The sequence below is a fragment of the Euprymna scolopes genome, chromosome 2 (assembly GCF_053919585.1).
Source record: "Euprymna scolopes isolate OS-2025 chromosome 2, ASM5391958v1, whole genome shotgun sequence".
NCBI lineage: Eukaryota > Metazoa > Mollusca > Cephalopoda > Sepiida > Sepiolidae > Euprymna > Euprymna scolopes.
Genome location: NC_136483.1, coordinates 2,947,041 through 2,967,453, shown reverse-complemented (window position 1 = coordinate 2,967,453; position 20,413 = coordinate 2,947,041). Strand labels below are relative to the sequence as shown.

The 20,413-nt window shown below is 31.9% G+C and overlaps 1 protein-coding gene across 1 annotated transcript in view; it reads left to right on the top strand.

The window, feature by feature from the left end:
• The window catches only part of LOC145288258 (stabilin-2-like), a 223,917-nt gene that overhangs the window by 64,735 nt on the left and 138,769 nt on the right, over positions 1-20,413 (top strand). The window contains exons 5-11 of the mRNA XM_080136297.1: positions 1,887-1,982; positions 4,243-4,359; positions 7,051-7,247; positions 11,766-11,899; positions 14,537-14,600; positions 15,557-15,721; positions 17,829-17,969. Of these exons, the coding sequence (XP_079992423.1) occupies positions 1,887-1,982; positions 4,243-4,359; positions 7,051-7,247; positions 11,766-11,899; positions 14,537-14,600; positions 15,557-15,721; positions 17,829-17,969 (914 nt within the window). The remainder of the gene's footprint in view (positions 1-1,886; positions 1,983-4,242; positions 4,360-7,050; positions 7,248-11,765; positions 11,900-14,536; positions 14,601-15,556; positions 15,722-17,828; positions 17,970-20,413) is intronic.

The window sequence follows — 20,413 nt, the reverse complement described above, 5'->3', positions numbered from 1 at the left end:
AATGATAAACTGCGTGACGGCATCGTCCCAATGTAGTCAGCTTTCTAAACTACATAACATGATAATAGATATTTAAAAGGCATAAAACTACCAAAGCGAGAAATTTCTCATAGTTGATTTAAATAAGAGTTTCAATTCACATTCTACGTAAGATTATTAATTTCTGACTGATAATACAGGAACCCTAACTCTTATCATTAATTGTATTATATCATGATAACAGCAGTGTCATGTCGCGCGTGGGAAAGTACCATGCACTTACCTGGATATAGACTCGATTAATAGTCTACTTATGTGAGCATATTGCCATCAAGCAACTATCAAATTTTCCCAGCCTACTCTACGCTAAAACTGAAGCAATTACATGAAATAATATTAAATTAAAAAAAATAAGAGTAAATGGTATTTTGCTTGAAGCATTGCTGGTAAAGGAATATATGGAAGTTTTAAAAAGCCAAGAATAATACGGAAAGGACCGGAGCCACAAGAGGAAAGAAAGGAAAAACAAACAAATAGACGGGTATGTTCGGGTAGAGAAATGACTAATTATTTATTCATGTATCACTTCTCCTCTCATTGCATAATTATTTCCAATTTCCGGTGTATACAAAGTCCGTTGGTGGTGTGGAACTTTGATTAATTTCGGGAGAATGTACCTTCCCTTTTCAAAAACAAAAACAAGACAAGAGTATATTCAAGATGACGAAAGAGACTAGGACCGCAGTAAGATGTGACTAATTAGATTTGTAGGTAATATTATTAATAGTATTAATATTTACTGACTATATTTTATTATTTTTAATCTTGCTTATTTTAAATAAGATAAAACCAGACACCCACCAAAACACAACCAATTCCACTGAGAGTCGGGTTCACAAATATACGAGGGATTAAGACTAACATAGACGAAGCAGATTTATTTCTGTTAGTTAACTGCTAGACTTTGGAACTACTTTGCTGTTTCCGTCTTCCACGACTATACAAATATGCATGTGTAACAAGAGGCGTAGTATTAACTTTGACCTTGAATGGACTGGATACAGAACCTAGGGTCATTCAGGTTGTCCCCATCCCTAAAAATAGAATTAGGAAAGGTTAAGAAGAAGAAGAAAAGAAAGGAAAGAAAAAGAGGTCTAAGAAATATACACTCCCTTATGAATATAAAACGCTGGGAGTAACAGCCTAACGGGAGTGAGAAAGAGTGAACTAGTAGCTTCCACAGGCAGCCTTTTTCCCCGGCGGATTTGTTCAAAGGCGTCGTAAGAACTTTAACCTCAACCCACTATCACCAGAATCTACCTACTACCCAACTTGGTCATCACTACTACTACGACGAATGGTAAAGTACTTTTGATTATCATTTGACCAAACGTCTAGAATATCATATTATATATTAAATTTCGAGAATAGATTATTGCTTTGCCTAGTTTTCCCCACTATAATTACCTTCCTCTTGTTACCCTTTTTTCCCTCATATTTTAATATTGTGTTCATCCCCTTTTGTCCTGTTTAAATACTACTTTCATAAATATTTCTGTCAGCCTATCTTGTTTTGGTATGTTTTGTGTCTTTAATAAATTCCCTATTTTTATATAAAATACCTGCTTCTTGTATTTTTATAACTCTCCCTCAAAACCTTTTTCCCTACTCTTGCTTACGATAGCAAATACTGTGTTACGGCGTTGTGATTAGCCACCGCACCCGTAACACATGCATTTAAATATAATGTGAACAAACATTTCGCTGCTCAACTCCCTACTTAGTGTCTCTATATACATGACCCCTAACTAAGAGTAGTTTATTACATCTCAGTGACAATTTGCATTGTTTGATGTGAATATAGAGTGACAACAACAAAACATAATGCGAATCTGATTTGTTTTCAGATTGCTCGTGTTATCATGGCACATGTGACAGAGGAATCAAAGCTACCGGTAAATGCTACTGTGACTCTGGCTATAAAGGTCCAACATGCAATGACGGTAAGATAAATTCACCTTTCGAGGTTTTTGAATAAATTTCTTTACAAAACAAGTAAATTTTTAAGCGAAATTGAACACAAATTAATATTTTCCTAACAGAGTAATTACCTACAAAAAATGAATTCATAGGGTGTTCGTAAAAATATATTTATAGGATGTTCGTAAAAATTAATTCATAGAATGTTTGTAAAAATGAATTCATAGGATGTTCGTAAACATGAATTTACAGAATGTTGTAAAAATATATTTATATATTTTCATAAAACAATTAATTTACAAGATATTCTTAAAGTGAATTTATAGGAAGTTAGTAAACATGAATTTACATCATGTTCGTAAAATGAATTTACATCATGTTCGTAAAATGAATTTACATCATGTTCGTAAAATGAATTTACATCATGTTCGTAAAATGAATTTACATCATGTTCGTAAAATGAATTTACATCATGTTCGTAAAATGAATTTACATCATGTTCGTAAAATGAATTTACATCATGTTCGTAAAATGAATTTACATCATGTTCGTAAAATGAATTTACATCATTTCGTAAAATGAATTTACATCATGTTCCTAAAATGAATTTACATCATGTTCGTAAAATGAATTTACATCATGTTCCTAAAATGAATTTACAAGATGTTCGTAAAATGAATTTACATCATGTTCGTAAAATGAATTTACATCATGTTCGTAAAATGAATTTACATCATGTTCGTAAAATGAATTTACATCATGTTCGTAAAATGAATTTACATCATGTTCGTAAAATGAATTTACATCATTTCGTAAAATGAATTTACATCATGTTCGTAAAATGAATTTACATCATGTTCCTAAAATGAATTTACATCATGTTCGTAAAATGAATTTACATCATGTTCGTAAAATGAATTTACATCATGTTCGTAAAATGAATTTACAACATGTTCGTAAAATGAATTTACATCATGTTCGCAAAATGAATTTACATCATGTTGGTAAAATGAATTTACATCATGTTCGTAAAATGAATTTACAAAATATTTGTAAAAATGAATTCATAGGATGAAAATAAACTTAAGATGTTCGATATCCGTAAGAAATATATGAGAAACCTTAATTTAATTTTGAAAAAATCGAATTCTATTGTAATTTATAATTCTGTATGTAATTTATATTGAAATAAATACTAAAAATAAAAATTTATTAAAAATATATACGTTTTTCTCCTTTTTATTTCAATTTAACTGACATCATCAAGGTGTTTTCAACTTCAAAATAGAATTCGATATTTTAATTAAAAAAAAATTAAATCAATTTTATAACTTAATTTTGAATTAAATAAACATTTTTAGAGTTTAAAATATATCAACGATAAATAAAATAATAAATTGACAATTTAATAAAAAAATATTATTGAAACTAATTTTGTTAAGTGATACTCTCAATTTTTTGCTGCAATTAAATTAGTTAAAAAGCAAACCTTGTAGATCTATTTGTTTAAAATAAACATTTGTTTTAAAGAAGTGCGTGCATCCTGGAAGATTTTTACATAATAAAATATTTATATTTTTTAATTTGTTTTTTTTTTTAGCTTAAGCAATCGCCATTTTTATTTTAATAAATATGATGATAATGCAATAAAAAAAAACAATTCCCAAACTAGGTAGTCATGAGAATACATTTACATAATATTATATCAAGTTTAAAATGAATATTAGAAACTATTATTATTAGAAAATATAATGTTATAAATAATATTAGAAAATCGGCATTTGTGCTTTTTAGTTTTTAAGGACATTTTTTTGTTGGCCTTTGTAGAGACGTACACCCATTGATTTAATAAAGGATTTCGTTCGGAATTTTGTACAGGTTCCCAAAAATATTAATAAGTTTGACAAGATACAATTGAAGAGGGTCGGAGGTTGCATCAACCGCAACATTGTGCAAATAACAATCATAATAAGAACAAATACTCTAAATAATTATTATCAATCGTTATCTAAAAATTCAGGTGCATAAAAATTTCACTTTCATTGGTCGTCCCTGATTTACTTGCTTTGGAAAGGTATTTCTTTTCTGCGCTCATTAATATCCCCAGCTGCACATCATTATTTTGATACGTGTACTGATAGGGCATCGCAGTGTGCCCATATATATATATATATATATATATATATATATATATATATATATATATATATATATATACATATATATATATATATATATATATATATATATGCCACCTACTGTTAAAAAATATTTTTCTTGCAGAGATCCTTCAGTGCAAACTTAGTTCATGCGAGGACGTGTGTGCAGAAGATGAAGACGGGAGAATTGTATGCCGATGCGCCTGGGGATTTGCACGTGATGAAGATGGCTTGTGTAAAGGTATGAACCACTGGTAGCGATCGTTTGACTATTTAATATCTACTAAAGCGATTGTTGTTGTTGTTGTTATTGCTGTTGTTTTTTTACTCATGTTCACCTCTTACAAAGCATGTTATGCTTTAACAATAATATTTTTGCTCACATTGGAATCATTTTATCGATATCTTTATTTTAATTTGCTTGTTCATGCATTAGTTGCTAATTAACGTATGCTATGTCAAAGGGAGATAATTCATACAAACTCGACGCAGTAATTGTACTAATACAGATTGCTGGATTGTTCTAATATTGTTTTATAAGTTTAACATCGTATCGCATGTACATTATACACTCGTATATTTTCGATCATAACCGAGATTTCGTTAGTGCTGTTGAGTTCAGGTGTTGAGTGAGAACCACGTGGACACCGGTTTGGTTTTAAAGAGTTTTATTTATGACAGAAAGAAAGGATAGAAGACAAATGTTTGTGTATGAGAGAGAGAAAGAGAAAGAGAGAGAGAGAGAGAGAGAGAGAGAGGAGGGGAGTTTAGTTAGACAGGCTGATTTTAACCTCCTGTACACGTTGCCAGTGCCCCGTTCCCTCTGCTGGGGATAGGCGGGACAAAGACGTTCCGTATTTGCTCTATGTGGTTATCGTAGACCAAAGAGAGAGAAACACTCTTTCTTAGGCGGAAGTCACGTGATTCCAGATCTCAACCTTTAGGCCCCCTCTTTCCTTGTTGGGCGCCCTCCTCTCGAGTCTCCTCTGTTCGCTATTTAACATGTGAACGTTGATTGATCTTTTCAAAATTGTTCTTTTTGTTAAACTTTTTTTCTGTTTACGTTCTTTAATAAGCAGAAATAAAATAATTATTTGGTAATTAATTTATATTTTTTTAGTTTTACATACCATCTTATTCGTAGCAGCACATACTCATACACAAACGCACAAACACAAACACACACACACAAACGCACAATATCTGATCAGATGATTTCATACAAAAATATCCAATAAAGAATGAAGTATTTCATAGTGTCTTTACAATTAAATGAAACTGTTATTTCAAATTATTACATTTCTATAGTGTAGTAATGTAATATTATGAAATGATCGCCATTGCTTTACGGTAAGGAATACATAGAAAGATTAGTTAAGAAACGAAGAATAATAATGATAAACAGAAAAGCGACGCCATGACACTTATTTGTTCACTTTTCTAGATGGGAAGAACGACAACGAAAGTAAACTAAGGACAAAAAGAGTTCGTCTGTTTTAAAATGTGAACCGATGTAAAACTGAATGCATTTGATTTTCAATTGAAGTAAATATATTCGAGGGACGCTGATTGTTAACAGAGAACTATTTGGCGCTGGAGGAAAGATTAACAACGAATAAAAAATATGTATTTGTGATAAAATACAATCCAGATGAGTTATTTCCATCAACAGAAAGCGTAAAATACGTGTTAGGTTTACGTAGGCTTTTCTCAAGATCGTTAAACCTACGAGATACCTTAAATAAATTTCCAGATGTTTTTTTATCAGGCATTTAAAATTGTCGTAGATTCTTGAAAATTCAGTACATTATTGCTATATATCTTATGAGCTTTGTTCTAAGAAAGAACAAAGCTTCTTTCTTAGAACTGCACGCCTGTGGAACTCTGTTCCGTCTGCCTGCTTCCCTCCGGACTATAACTTGGATGTCTTCAAGTCCAATGTTAACAAATTCCTAATGAACCGCCCCCTTAAGTAAACACTTCAGCAAATCTCCTCACTAACTTAATGTACTTGCAATAACCCTTATCCCTGAGTGGCTTCCGGGCCTTGATAAGTGGTGATCACTGTGTAAAAAAAAAAGAGATGCCAGGCCAATTTGTATGATTTCAAGTTCAAGCTAACAGCTACAGCAAGAATTGGAATACACCCTACTAAAGCCTCACTGTCACAACTGGTGAATTTTAAAAATGCTATCTAGGCGTGAGGACACTTTAGAAGAACAATATGCAATAAATCCTGCTTGAAATTGGAAAAAAATGCCACAGAAACGTATGGAATACTTCAGACTACTTTTGGACCATTTTCGATGAATCAAGCATCAGTTTTTTGAGTGGCATAGGAGATTCAAAGAAAGCAGAGAGTCTGTAAGGGATGACGAGAGGCGTAAGTCAGAACACCAGAGTTAATGTGTCAAATAAAGAATTTCATTGATAAGGACCGTTGTGTGTGTATAGAGACAAGTTTGATATCAGTGTGGGAACTGTACACACAATTATTCACGAGGAACTGAAAATGCGAAAGATTTGCACAAAGTTTTTCACAATGATGCTCAATCCTTGTCAAAGACTATTTGACCAAAATGAACATCGAGACAGTTCCTCACCCTCTCAATTGTGACTTTTGGTTATTCTCTAAGCTCAAAGGAAATCTTAGAGGCTGTCGTTATGAGAAAATTGAGGAGATGAAAGAGGCTGTGACGAGGGTCATTACCATGCTCATACTTACATGGGGCCTTCCAGAAGTTTTTATAACGGTACACTAAGTGCATTGCAACTGAATGAGATTACTAGGGGACAAGAGTTTTACTATCAATAAAAGTGTTCATATAAAAAGTCAGGAAACTTATTGAAGACGTCTCGTATGTCCACATTCTTCATAATTATTGATTTGAACTTTATTATGTTTCTCCTTTTGATTTGTTCTTCATTGTAGCGATCGACCCTTGTATCAGTAATCCTTGTTCACAGAATGCCCTTTGCACGATCATCGGTATCGGCAAATACGTGTGCACGTGCCCGATCAACTACGAACTAATTGGCAATGTCTGCGAGGAGATGAACCCATGCCGAGTGAACAACGGCGGTTGCCCGACTGACACATCCATCTGTAGACACATTGGGCCAGGACAGGTGAGTATTGCGTGTGCAGTATTCAAATATAGAAATGCTAATATTAAAGCTGAGTTAATCAACGTTTGTTTCCCTACGGCAGTTTAGAATTAAAAATCAATAAAACCTAGAATTTTTTTTTTTTTTTACCTGAGACCCCTCCCCTTGAAACCTAATGTAGTGTTTTGATTCGAATTTCTGTAAAATTATAAATTTATTATTATGTCTCTATCGAGTAATCGAAAACTTTCTGTAAGGATTCACTAAATTTTTACCTTGCGAATTTCTATATATTTCAATCACACAAAATATATACGAAAGTTTTTACATTTTAAAAAATTGTTTTTTCATCCCAAACAAGGCACAGAACCACTTAGTCGTAAGGGGTTACTATCTGGCACCATATTTGTAGGGATACTGTTAAGGGAGTTGGATAACGAGATGTTTGTTTACATTGCACTTGAATTTCTGCATGTCAATACAGTCAGGAAAGCAGGAGACCGGGAAGGAATTCCAAAGTGAAACAGTTCGAGGGAAAAATGCTATTTGAGTAAAAGGCTTTACAGAATCTAGGGATTTTTTCAGTGCAGGGGTGGGATTTTGCTGCTTGTCGGGTTTGTCGAGGGTATTGTCGTCGAGGGGGGTACTAGTGCTTTGGGTTCATCAGAGTACTTGTCATTGAAATACTTGTAAAACAGGCACAAATATTCATCAATTTTACGATAGTTTTCTTTTAAAAACAATTCTGTCTTAATTAGCTGCATTTTGCAATTAACTCACCAAGTGACCTATTTCTTAGTAAGTTTCTGCCTATAACTCTCACCCTCTCCCACTGTTTCCCTCTTCTCGTACTTTTATACGATATTCACCACTCTCTCTCCCTCTCTGATAATTAACAGTCGAAAGCAATAAAGAAAGTAATGAGCAAAAAAATTAAAATGATTCATAATAAACAAAAGGGAATATAACCACCAGTACTAGTACTATTTATCCATATAGTTTTAGAATGAATGATAGAAAAGAAGAAAAGTTGAATAGCGAGTAGAAAGAGACTAATTTTTATTCCCTTTTTACAAACTTAGTTTTTCCTGATTTATATGATTTAACTGGAGGGACTTTTTTTTTAGCAATATTTGTCAAAATGCAATTTTTTTATTTAATCAAATAAAAAAATGTATAAATTGAGGTATGATAAGCGAAATAAACTCTAGTGTCAAAATATTTGTCGTTATATAACAGCACCATCGTCTAACTCGACTTGTAGAGGATGGATGATGGGTCAACCTTTTCTTGTAATGTGCTGACAAAAAATAAAGGTTTTAGAAACGTGTTGAAAAATATATTTGGTTGATGCTAGATTTATTGGAACAGGTTCGCATAATAAGGATTTTGTATTCGTCCCCGTTATAATACATGAGCTCTGCGTGACCTAAAGTCCTATCTATTGAGCTTACTCCACACATGCAGTATTTACTGGTTTCCAACCAACATTGAATTGCTTCACTTTCCATCTTTGTAATAGATAGATAGATAGATAGATAGATAGATAGAATAATATAGAATATATAGATAGATAGATATTGTATGAGTACATATATATATATATATATATATATATATAGGCAGTATATTTTCATTAATACATCTTTGTAAATAGATATATAGATAGATAGATAGATAGATAGATAGATAGATAGATAGATAGATAGATATTGTATGTTTGTATATAGGCAGTATATTTTCATTAATACATCTTTGTAAATAGATAGATAGATAGATAGATAGATAGATAGATAGATAGATAGATATTGTATGCTTGTATATAGGCAGTATATTTTCATTAATACATCTTTGTAAATAGATAGATAGATAGATAGATAGATAGATGTTGTATGTTTGTATATAGGCAGTATATTTTCATTAATACATCTTTGTAAATAGATAGATAAATATATAGATAGATAGATAGATAGATAGGTATTGTATGTTTGTATATAGGCAGTATATTTTCATTAATACATCTTTGTAAATAGATAGATAGAGAGATAGATAGATAGATAGATAGATAGATAGATAGGTATTGTATGTTTGTATATAGGCAGTATATTTTCATTAATACATCTTTGTAAATAGATAGATAGATAGATAGATAGATAGATAGATAGATATTGTATGTTTGTATATAGGCAGTATATTTTCATTAATACATCTTTGTAAATAGATAGATAGATAGATAGATAGATAGATGTTGTATGTTTGTATATAGGCAGTATATTTTCATTAATACATCTTTGTAAATAGATAGATAAATATATAGATAGATAGATAGATAGATAGGTATTGTATGTTTGTATATAGGCAGTATATTTTCATTAATACATCTTTGTAAATAGATAGATAGAGAGATAGATAGATAGATAGATAGATAGGTATTGTATGTTTGTATATATGCAGTATATTTTCATTAATACATCTTTGTAAATAGATAGATAGATAGATAGATAGATAGATAGATAGATAGATATTGTATGTTTGTATATAGGCAGTATATTTTCATTAATACATCTTTGTAAATAGATAGATAGATAGATAGATAGATGTTGTATGTTTGTATATAGGCAGTATATTTTCATTAATACATCTTTGTAAATAGATAGATAAATATATAGATAGATAGATAGATAGATAGATAGATAGGTATTGTATGTTTGTATATAGGCAGTATATTTTCATTAATACATCTTTGTAAATAGATAGATAGAGAGATAGATAGATAGATAGATAGATAGATAGGTATTGTATGTTTGTATATATGCAGTATATTTTCATTAATACATCTTTGTAAATAGATAGATAGATAGATAGATAGATAGATATTGTATGTTTGTATATAGGCAGTATATTTTCATTAAGACGGACGTCAATAAATAACACGAAATGCCTCTGGTTAATACGTATTTTTTATTTTGTCGAATATTTTTTATGAAATTGTTGCATGTAAAAGCTGTAGAATTTATGTTTCATTCTACTTTCGATTGATTCATTCAGTTGTCTTTCAGCGAAGTATTAATTTTGTTTGCACACATTTGTTTTTAGTTCTGTCGAATGTTGTAGCAATATATGACTTAAAATGTATTTTCGTGGTTGATGAGGTGCAATGTGCGGAACGTGATCATGTGTAAAGTGCGGAACTAATTAAAAATTTAAAAAAAAGGTTAAAAGCTTTTGTTACATAAAGTCAACGGCATTTAAAAATATTGTGGCTAGATTATTGCTTTTTATTATTGACACCCTAAAGTGTTCAATAGGTTTGTAGGTTTTTTACATTGATATCCTTATGTAAAATTTATGTTTTGTTAGCTAAGAGGTGCCTCATTATGAAAGGGAATAGTCATGTTTTTCAAGTGTTAGCAAAGAGTCAATGATATGTAGCTTAAGCATTCGGGTAGATATATTAGTGTTGTGTTGTTGGTCACGGACAATGCCGGTTAGCAATCATGGGCAATTGTCAGTGTTTAGTTAATAGAAATATTACTATAACAAAAAGGAATGTTTGGATAACAGAAAGACTGTTATGGAAGCGGATTAGGTATTTAAAGATAAAAGATCTATGTAAAAATATGTACTAATTGGGAAACGTGTTCAGATATGTCTATATACACGTTTTAGATAGCAAATTGTAGCACGAAAGAAACTTTGAAAAGGTATGTGTCTTTTGTTGGTGTCCCTACAGACAATGTTTTCCGATGAAAAAATGTCTGTGTAAGTTGTCATTGTCCATAGTTGTTATACACACTGTGACCATTTGGGAATTTTAGTCGCTGTATGTTCTCTCCGCTTATCTCGGCATTGTTTCCAGTTGTCTAGAACCTCCACTTTCCACTGATATTTAATAACAAATGACCTAGAATGGGTGTAGTTGAAGATTACGCGCGTCTTGCCACAAAAATTACACGCGCAGACACCCTTACACCTGGGTATCCATAGTTAGTCTGACAAGCCAGAAAAAAAACTATTATATATATATATATATATATATATATATATATATATATATATATATATATATATATATAGAGAGAGAGAGAGAGAGAGAGAGAGAGAGAGAGAGAGAGAGAGAGACATATCTTGCGTACTCATATGTAATTTTACTATTTGGGACAGAGATTACATCTGAATAAATAACATAAAGTTCTCATTTAGCGAGCCAGAAAAACTTGCAGGCAATGTGACAAATAAAGGAAACACTTCACAAAAACGATTAAATTATTGTGTATCTATCCCTATTAACGTGTCATCTTTAAAAGAAAAATATATATGCGGATGTGGCGGTATGCTAGCAGAATCCTGTGGGCATTCTCTTTATTGAAACAACATACTAAGAAATTCAAGAATTTTAGATGTTAGTTACCATTCACGTTCCAGACGTGTAGACAAATAAACACTTCCATTTCATAATTTCATACTAAATAATTTTTGACTTATATAAACTTGTATAAAAACATTTAAGTGACTTATGCCTATTTCTTTATATTGTAGAAAATCTGCAAGTGTAATTTGGGCTACAAATGGAACAACGACACCGGATGTGAAATCATCGACTTGTGTTCTTTGAGCCAAAACGAATGCCATCCTATGGCTATTTGTACGACCGAAATGGTTGGCGAAACGACGTAAGTATATATATATATATATATATATATATATATATATATATATATATATATATATATATATAATATATGTGTGTGTGCGTATGTGTATATATATATGCGTGTGTGTGTGTGTGTGTATATATATACGTTTTATTTTTTATTACCGTATCTTTCTGTTAAGTTACATTATTGTTTCAGCTACCCGGCCGTTTCTTTTGGCCGTCTGTAGCTTCTTCAGACTTTTACAGGTTTTTCTGTAAAAATCTGAGGAAGCTACAGACGGCCAAAAGAAACGGCCGGGTAGCTGAAACAATAATGTAACTTAACAAAAAGATACGGTAATAAAAAATAAAACGCATATTTGCTCTACAACAGTATTGAGCACTTTCTTCAGTTTTTATTAGCTACCATTTCTAATATATATATATATCGTAATATATATATATATATATATATATATATATATATATATATATATATATATATATATATATATATACGATGTACTTTCAATAAGTTTCCAACCTTTTTTGTACAGACATTTAAAATTGTCATAGACTCTTGAAGATGCGGAAGATTTGCGCGAAGTTTGTCGTCCAACATAAACAAACTCCTGACAAATCGCCCCCTTAAGTAAGACACTCTATCAAAACCCCCAATACTAATGATTACTACAATACTATCTCATTGATTACTGTACACGTAATAACCCTTATCCCTGAGTGGCCTTCGGGCCTTGATAAGTGGTGACACCTATGTAAAAATAAAATCACACTTATGATGAGAACATTAATTCGATGAATCTAAATAATAAGAACATTTACGAAAAAGCGTTATGCTATAATGAGATTTTCTTACCAGGCATTATCTCCATTTTTTTGGAGGAGAGGAGCAATGTTCGTTTGTCATGATAGAATCTTTTAAGGCTTTACTCTTTTTTTTTTTGAGATCGTATGTTTTGTGACCATTATATTGTATCTGTCATATTTTTGCATGTACTGTTTTCTCTTGATACAAATAGACAGGTTTTGTTAGTGATTAGTAGTAAGAATACCGTAGGGTAGAGGATGAAGTACTTGGTAAAATTCAGTTGTAAGTTATTGAAGGTTGTGCATTGAATCCTCTGTGTAAGAGACACTCAACATTCACTTGCGAATTATTTAGGACTTCTAACCAATTATTTCTAACGAATTATGGCTGACGAAACGAGAGTATGCTTCCCCTATGGATTAAGTAAAGGGTTTCGTTCGAAACTCTGTGAAGATTCCCGAGTTTGACAAGATACACCTAAGAAGATCGGAGGTTACATCGACTAAAATGTTGTGGAAATAACACTCCAGATGAGAACAGAATCCAAATAATGAGAATAACAAATCGTCATGATGATAAAATGATTTTTAGTTTATTTTTACATATAATCACTAAATATTATTTATTATTTACAAGATGCCCCTGAAGAAGGAAAGTTAAATGAAGGAAAGCAGTTTAAAAATAACACTCAATATGAAAAGAATATTCCGAAGAATCCAAATCATATAAATAAATGTAATAAAGATGAATTTGGGAAAAAGAAAATAATTTTAGTCTTGGAAGTAAATTTTCACAAGCCATCAAACATGTGTCAGCATGTAAAAGAGATACTAAACTGATGATAACGATGATGATGAGGGGTACGATGATGATTATGATGACAATGGAGGAGAAGAAGATGATGATGATGATGATGATGATGATGATGATGATGATGATGATGATGATGATGATTATGTTGATGATTATGATGATGATAATGATGACAACGACGATAATGATCATGACAATGATTATAATAGTAATGATGAGGACGATATTGATTATGATGAGGATGATGATGAGGATGATGATGATGAAGAGGAGAAGGAAGATGACAAAGATAATGATGATGAGGACGATGATAATGATGATGATGATGAGGAGAAGGATGATAATGATGATGATGAGGAGGAGGAGGGGGATGAGGAGGATTACGATAATGATGACGATAATTATTATGATGATTATAATAATGATGATGATGATAATGATGATGAGAGCGATTATGAGGAGAAGGATGATAATGATGATGATGATGATGATGATGATGATGGCGATGATGATATTGATGATGATGAACATGGTTACGATGATGAGGATGATAACGATGATGATTATGACGTTGATGACAATGGTAATGACGATGATGATGAGGAGGAGGAGCGGGAGGAGGAGGATGACGATGATGATGACGATGATGATGACGATGATTATATTGATGATGATGACGATAATGATATTGACGATGATGATGACGATTATAATGATTATGTGTTAGATATATCATTACAAATTTTGACAAGTCTCGCCAACTCCACTACTAGTAACATTTTTGGTAAAACTTAAACCAAAAATGTTATGATGATCTATTATGTCATTACACGCATCCTTCATGAAACCATAAGTAGTGATAATCATGATAAGGAACCAATCTAGTAGTCATCTCCGACAACCCATTACTTTTATACTTTCTGTAAGTATATATGTTTCGTGGAGTATACCTTCTTGCTCTCGTTCTTTTCGATCATAACAAAAAGTAAGATTATTACAATTGTATTTTTCCGGTTTCCCCCCCTCTTACAGATGTCGATGTAAAGAAGGTTATGTTGGTGATGGACGAAAAGACTGTTTCGGTAATATCATTCAAGTAAGTCTTACAAACTTTCTCAAATCTATTTTATCTATATATAAAATCATAGTTTCTTTCTGTCTGTATATTAGTTTGCTTATTTATTCACGAACTGCATAAGCAGGTATATTTTTAAACTGAATTACCTAGACTTTTTAAATTAGAATACAAAGCGACCTAAAAGTAGGTGGACAATATTGTAAACCTTCCTACCTGTGAAAGTGATACTCTTGTCATGATAGAAGCCAAATAGGGTCAGCTACTCGGCCTCAATAATAAATTCTCCTGGCTACCTATCTCCATGATATTCAACAATTAAACAAATATAATTTAACGTGATCTGTTTTTCTTTTAAGAGTATAGGTAGACGGGAACGTTTTTATTGAGGCCGAATAGCTTACTCTATCTTGGTCTCTATCATGACAAGAGTGGCACTTCCACGGGGAGGAAAGTTTACAACATTGTTAACCCTGTATTTAACATTTTTCAAAGAGGATGAAACATTATTGGGTGAACCTCCGTTCGTGCTTAAAATTAAGGAACTTCTGGGTGACTTTGTGTCATCCTGCTAACAATACAAAAGCATTTTTTCATATTCGTAGTTACAACTGCACAATTCTAACGGTAACATATCGTTTCAATACTCCATTTGATTCCAATTTTCTCTCGTCTTTATTCCTATGTTTTTCGTGCTTGATAGTAGTTTTAGACCTTCATTCTTATTTACTTGTGGATAGTAAACATATGCTGGTTTCTGCATTCAAAGATTTTCCCTAATATCTTACATGTTGTTATTATTGTTGCGCGTTGTATACTGTCAATCTTTCCTTTGATTTCAATTTCTTCTATTTTTGCTCCAGTTTTTTTCTCCAGTTTCAGTTGTTTCTTCTTCTTCTTCTTATTATTATTATTATTATTATTATTATTATTATTATTATTATTATTATTATTATTATTATTATTATTATTTCCAGATGATCTCCCGCCTAAATTTAAATGACACGAGTCTTCAAAATATGCTGGGCAAATTTCTGACTCTTGTCTCTTCAAATTTCAAAGGGGAACTCGTCAAACATGGCAACTACACTATTTTCGTTCCCATGGATACCGGCTTCAAAAATGTCGAACGAGATATGACGGTAAGTTAGTTCCAAGAATGGGCACAAGTAAACCTAATGTATCCGCATTGTCTAGCAAGCTGTGCTCTCTACCCTATCGCCGCATTACTGTGACTATTTCGTAAATACTTCGACAAAATGTGCTCCGATGAATTATTGGATTTGCATTTTCTCAACGTAAATACTCCGGCCAACCCAACAAGCAGAAACTTCCGCGCATTCGTTTAGAACTCTCCAGATACTGAAAAACCTTCTGTTCATAGTTTTCTCTGTCAGAACTGCTTCCATCAGTGCTCGGTGTTTCCCTGGTTCTACTAACTCACAGAAACTTAAATTTAATCTGAACAAAAATCTTGCTAGACAGGATTCCTCCTTTAGAAATCACAATAGCTCTTTATGTTTTTGTTACAATATGATTGGCTTGAGGAGAATAAAATTATAACGCTATAGCAACCTTCGTCTGTTGTTGTTTTTCTCCTTTTCACCTCAAACAATGCATATTGTCACTTGGGCGTAAGGAGATACTACTTTGGATCATATTTAGCAGGAAACTGGGGAGTTGAGCAGCGAGATGTCTTCACATTGCATCTAAATTTCTGCAGGCTAGTGCAATCACATCAGTAAAAAACAAGGAAGAAATTCCGAAATCTAGCAATCCCAGGGAAGAAACTATTACAGCAGAAGGTTTTCTGACATTCAGGGACCTCAACAGTAAAGTGATTTTTTTTTTTTTTTAACAAGGTGGTCACCACTTATCAACGTAATGGAAGTGATGGAATCTTGCTGCTTATTAAGTTAATCAGAAGTATGTACACTGAGGGGACACAAGTGAAATGAATTCATCAGAGGGCATTTCATTAACGTACGAAAGGGCACGGAGATGAAACATTGCGATGATGAGACAGAGGTTGACCAATAATGTGGAACTTATCAGATTGGAAACTCTTTTTGAACTGTGTCTAAGAGTGAAAGATAAGTGATAGATGCACTCTAGATATGGTAACAATACGCAATGCATGAACGAATTGTGACCTTGTAAAGATATTAAATATTCTCTGGTGTGAGTAATTTTCTAGCACGGTAGAGGGAGCCCACTGTCTTTGCAACAGTCTTAGTAATGTCTTCCATATATTTGTTCCAATTCATGTTGCTTGTAAATATGTGTGAAGGATGAGCTTTCAGGTAAAGTGTTATTTGTGATTGAAAAGGATGTTTGTACTTATTAAAGGCAAACAGCTTAATCTTAATGGAATTACATGTTATCATTCATTTACGGACCGATTCTACTACAGAATAAAGGTGGATTTCTAAGGTTTCTGTCATTGCCTTTGAATTTGGAGCAAAATTAATTTGTTTATTTAATCACTGAATTACAAATCACACATGTTTCAAAGTAGATTTTGACGGACGGGGCATATTATACACTTGTGTGGATGCAATAAAAATAATTTTCAAATCTTAAGCCTAACAAACGAACAAATATGTTATTTCAAACTGAAACATGACCTACTGACTAGATGATGGATTTTTTTTTCCATTTTAAAAGCTTTTTCCCCTGGACTGCTTGTTTTTGGAATTCCTTGACTGTTCTTTATTTCCCTACTGTACGCCGATACTTAAATGTAATGCGAACAAACCTCTTAATTTACAATTCCTCGCTCAATCACAATAACTTCTTGCGACTCAATGATAATATCCCTGTTTGTGGGACAGTAAAAAAAAAATATAGACACCACACACTTCCCATGATTAACAAAAGATCTTGAGTTGCAATATGATATGTCTGTGTGCTGACACCAAATTGGTTGATGATATTAATTAATGATTTGATTTAAAGTGTGAAAGTTTGTTCTCGCATTTCATGTCACATTTTCTGTTATTTGACGTCACTCATCTGACCAACATTTGATTGGTCAAACTGTCATCTCATGTAACAACTGAAAGTTGTCAGCCTTTAACATGCCAATAATTTAATGACTCAAAAGTACAATGCATACGATGAAAAACCATGTTACATCAAGCTGTAGTCAGCAGGGAAGCAGTTCCGTGCTAATATGTTGCGTAAACGCTTTGGATGATTGCTATATTTTAAGCTGATTTTCTTTTGTGATTTCCTTTCTTTTTTCAGTTTGATGAACTATTAATTAATAAAGAACGGAGCCGACAGATTTTACGACAACATATTCTAGCAGCCCGGGTGCGCTTGGACGATTTAACCAACGTCACGTTATACACGCTCCAGGGTACTTCGGCCCGATTTATTTATAAGGTATGATGAAAATACGTTTATAAATATTCCTTCTTTTTTTCTTTTCAATTTTCTTAGAATTTGGTCTTTACTAGAGAGGGGGAATTCTATCGGATGCTAGACATTCACCCATTATTACAGATACTACAACTGAGATATATATATATATATATATATATATATATATATATATATATATATATATATATATATATATGCAGAAAATTGCATTATAAGTTGGGTGTACGTATTCCGAAGTACCTGTTTATCCAAATTACTTATAAATAAATGAGATAGCATTAAGAAAAAAAAATTTTTTCTTTGCAGAGAATACATTAGTCATTTAACTGATATAAATCAAAAAGATCAAATACTACCACTAGACATTATTAGATTTAATATAAATTAACACAAAACTTTAAAATAATAACTATTTTATTTATTTATTTATTTATTTATTTATTTATGCGTGCATGAAAGTACTTTTGTGTACGGAATGAATAAAAGTATATATTAACCGAAACTAAATACGTCCTATGGAATTGGGGGCGACTAATAATGCAATTTTCTGCATCTTAATCAATTAGGAAGTGAAATATTAGTGAGCAAAATTACAACGACCGCTATAATCACCAATAAAATTAATTACATAAAAATATATAAAATATTAACTACATAAGACTCACTTTTTTGAATTCATAGTAATATATTACAAATACAATATAGAAAATTTAAATGTATTATAAGATAATATTTATTTCAAACTAATTTTAACATGAAAACATACAGATAGTTTTAAAAATTTGTATATAAACTTCTTTTTTTAATTTCTTAATAGACTTATTTTCCATGACTCAATTTACTCTATGACGCGCGTATAATCTTTATTTTCTTTCCTTTCTCTTTCTCAGAGATTCTAGACTAATTAAACCATATGACAGGCAGCAGATGGTCACTCTCTTCCTTCTTTTTTCTTTCTTTTTCTCTTTCCCTTACGTGCAGTTTATTTACTTCTCTCTATATCCGTATATTTCTCCCTCTTCTTCCTAGGTTAGTAAACGCGTGTCAAGTCATTTACGTGTAAGAACGTGCATTTTTAGGGGCGTGTGTGTGTGTGTGTGTGTGTGTGTGTGTGTGTGTGTGTGTGTGTGTGTGTGTGTGTGTGTGTGTGTGTGTGTGTTGTTACGTCGGGCTACCGGACAGCCGTTATAAGTGTCATAAGTTTGTTGTTGTTGTTTTTTTTTTAAAACTTAATTCCCACCCTCTCTATAAAATGTATTAAGTGGACTGCTACTACCACCCCCTCTGGTTTTTGACGGTCGGGGCCCGATTCTTTTTCTTTATTTATTTCAGTATCAAAAATGTAATTGTCTTGTTTAGATGCTTGAAAATACCATAAGGTTGAAATAAATTATTGCATCGACAATTATGTAATTTCCGTGTTATATTTTTATGTTATTGCTCTGTTTACCACATTGAGCTCTCATACCCGGATTTCCTCCTGGAATTATTCCATTATAACACTATATATATATATGTATATATATATATATATATATATGTATATATATATATATATATATATATATATATATATATATATATATATATATATAATTATTTTCCTACGAGGAAATGTATAAACATCGAAAACTCATGGGTTAAGTAAATATATTTTACTATACTGTATTCTTTGTCTTGCATGCAATAAAATTTCTATATTTGAAATTTAACTTTTTCAAATCACGATTTTTATATTCCTAAATTATATATATGTATATATATATATATATATATATATATATATATATATATATATATATATATATATATATAATTTAGGAATATAAAATTCGTGATTTGAAAAAGTTAAATTTATATATATATATCGAACTTTTCATTCTGATATATGTTCCCAGAACTTGTTGTTGCATTCGATATTAAAGATTTTACATATGGTCCAGTGGAGATATTTGCAAACTCTATTGGGTAGCATTACACAGAAGCTGTTCGCCAGTAGAACATTACAGCTGGATGTCAGGTGGCGCACCCTCTCTACGTCTGTGTGCCATCAGCTGCAGTTGTTGACATTGCTAAGACTACTCATTTTCTTAAAAGCAAGCCTTTATCTTGGCGAGCAATTATAATCCTCTCCTGATCGCAGTGGTGATCTTCTATTTAGTTTTCGTTTATTGTGTGCCTGTGTGCGCACTTGATCGTGTATGTGAATTACAACCTACGATACTCTTACTGCTGCGTTGTCAACAAGATAGTTTAAGGAGAAGGCGCGATATCATCAACGAAATAAGAAACAGCGGAAAAAAACAATACACCAAAATACGATCAACGTTGTCTATTCGCGCACTCATGTCTGTGTCCGTTCATATCAGCGCTCATTAGCAGAGGGGTCAAGCAACCAAGAAAATTTAGATTAATATTTTTACTCAAATCTTAACATCCTAACA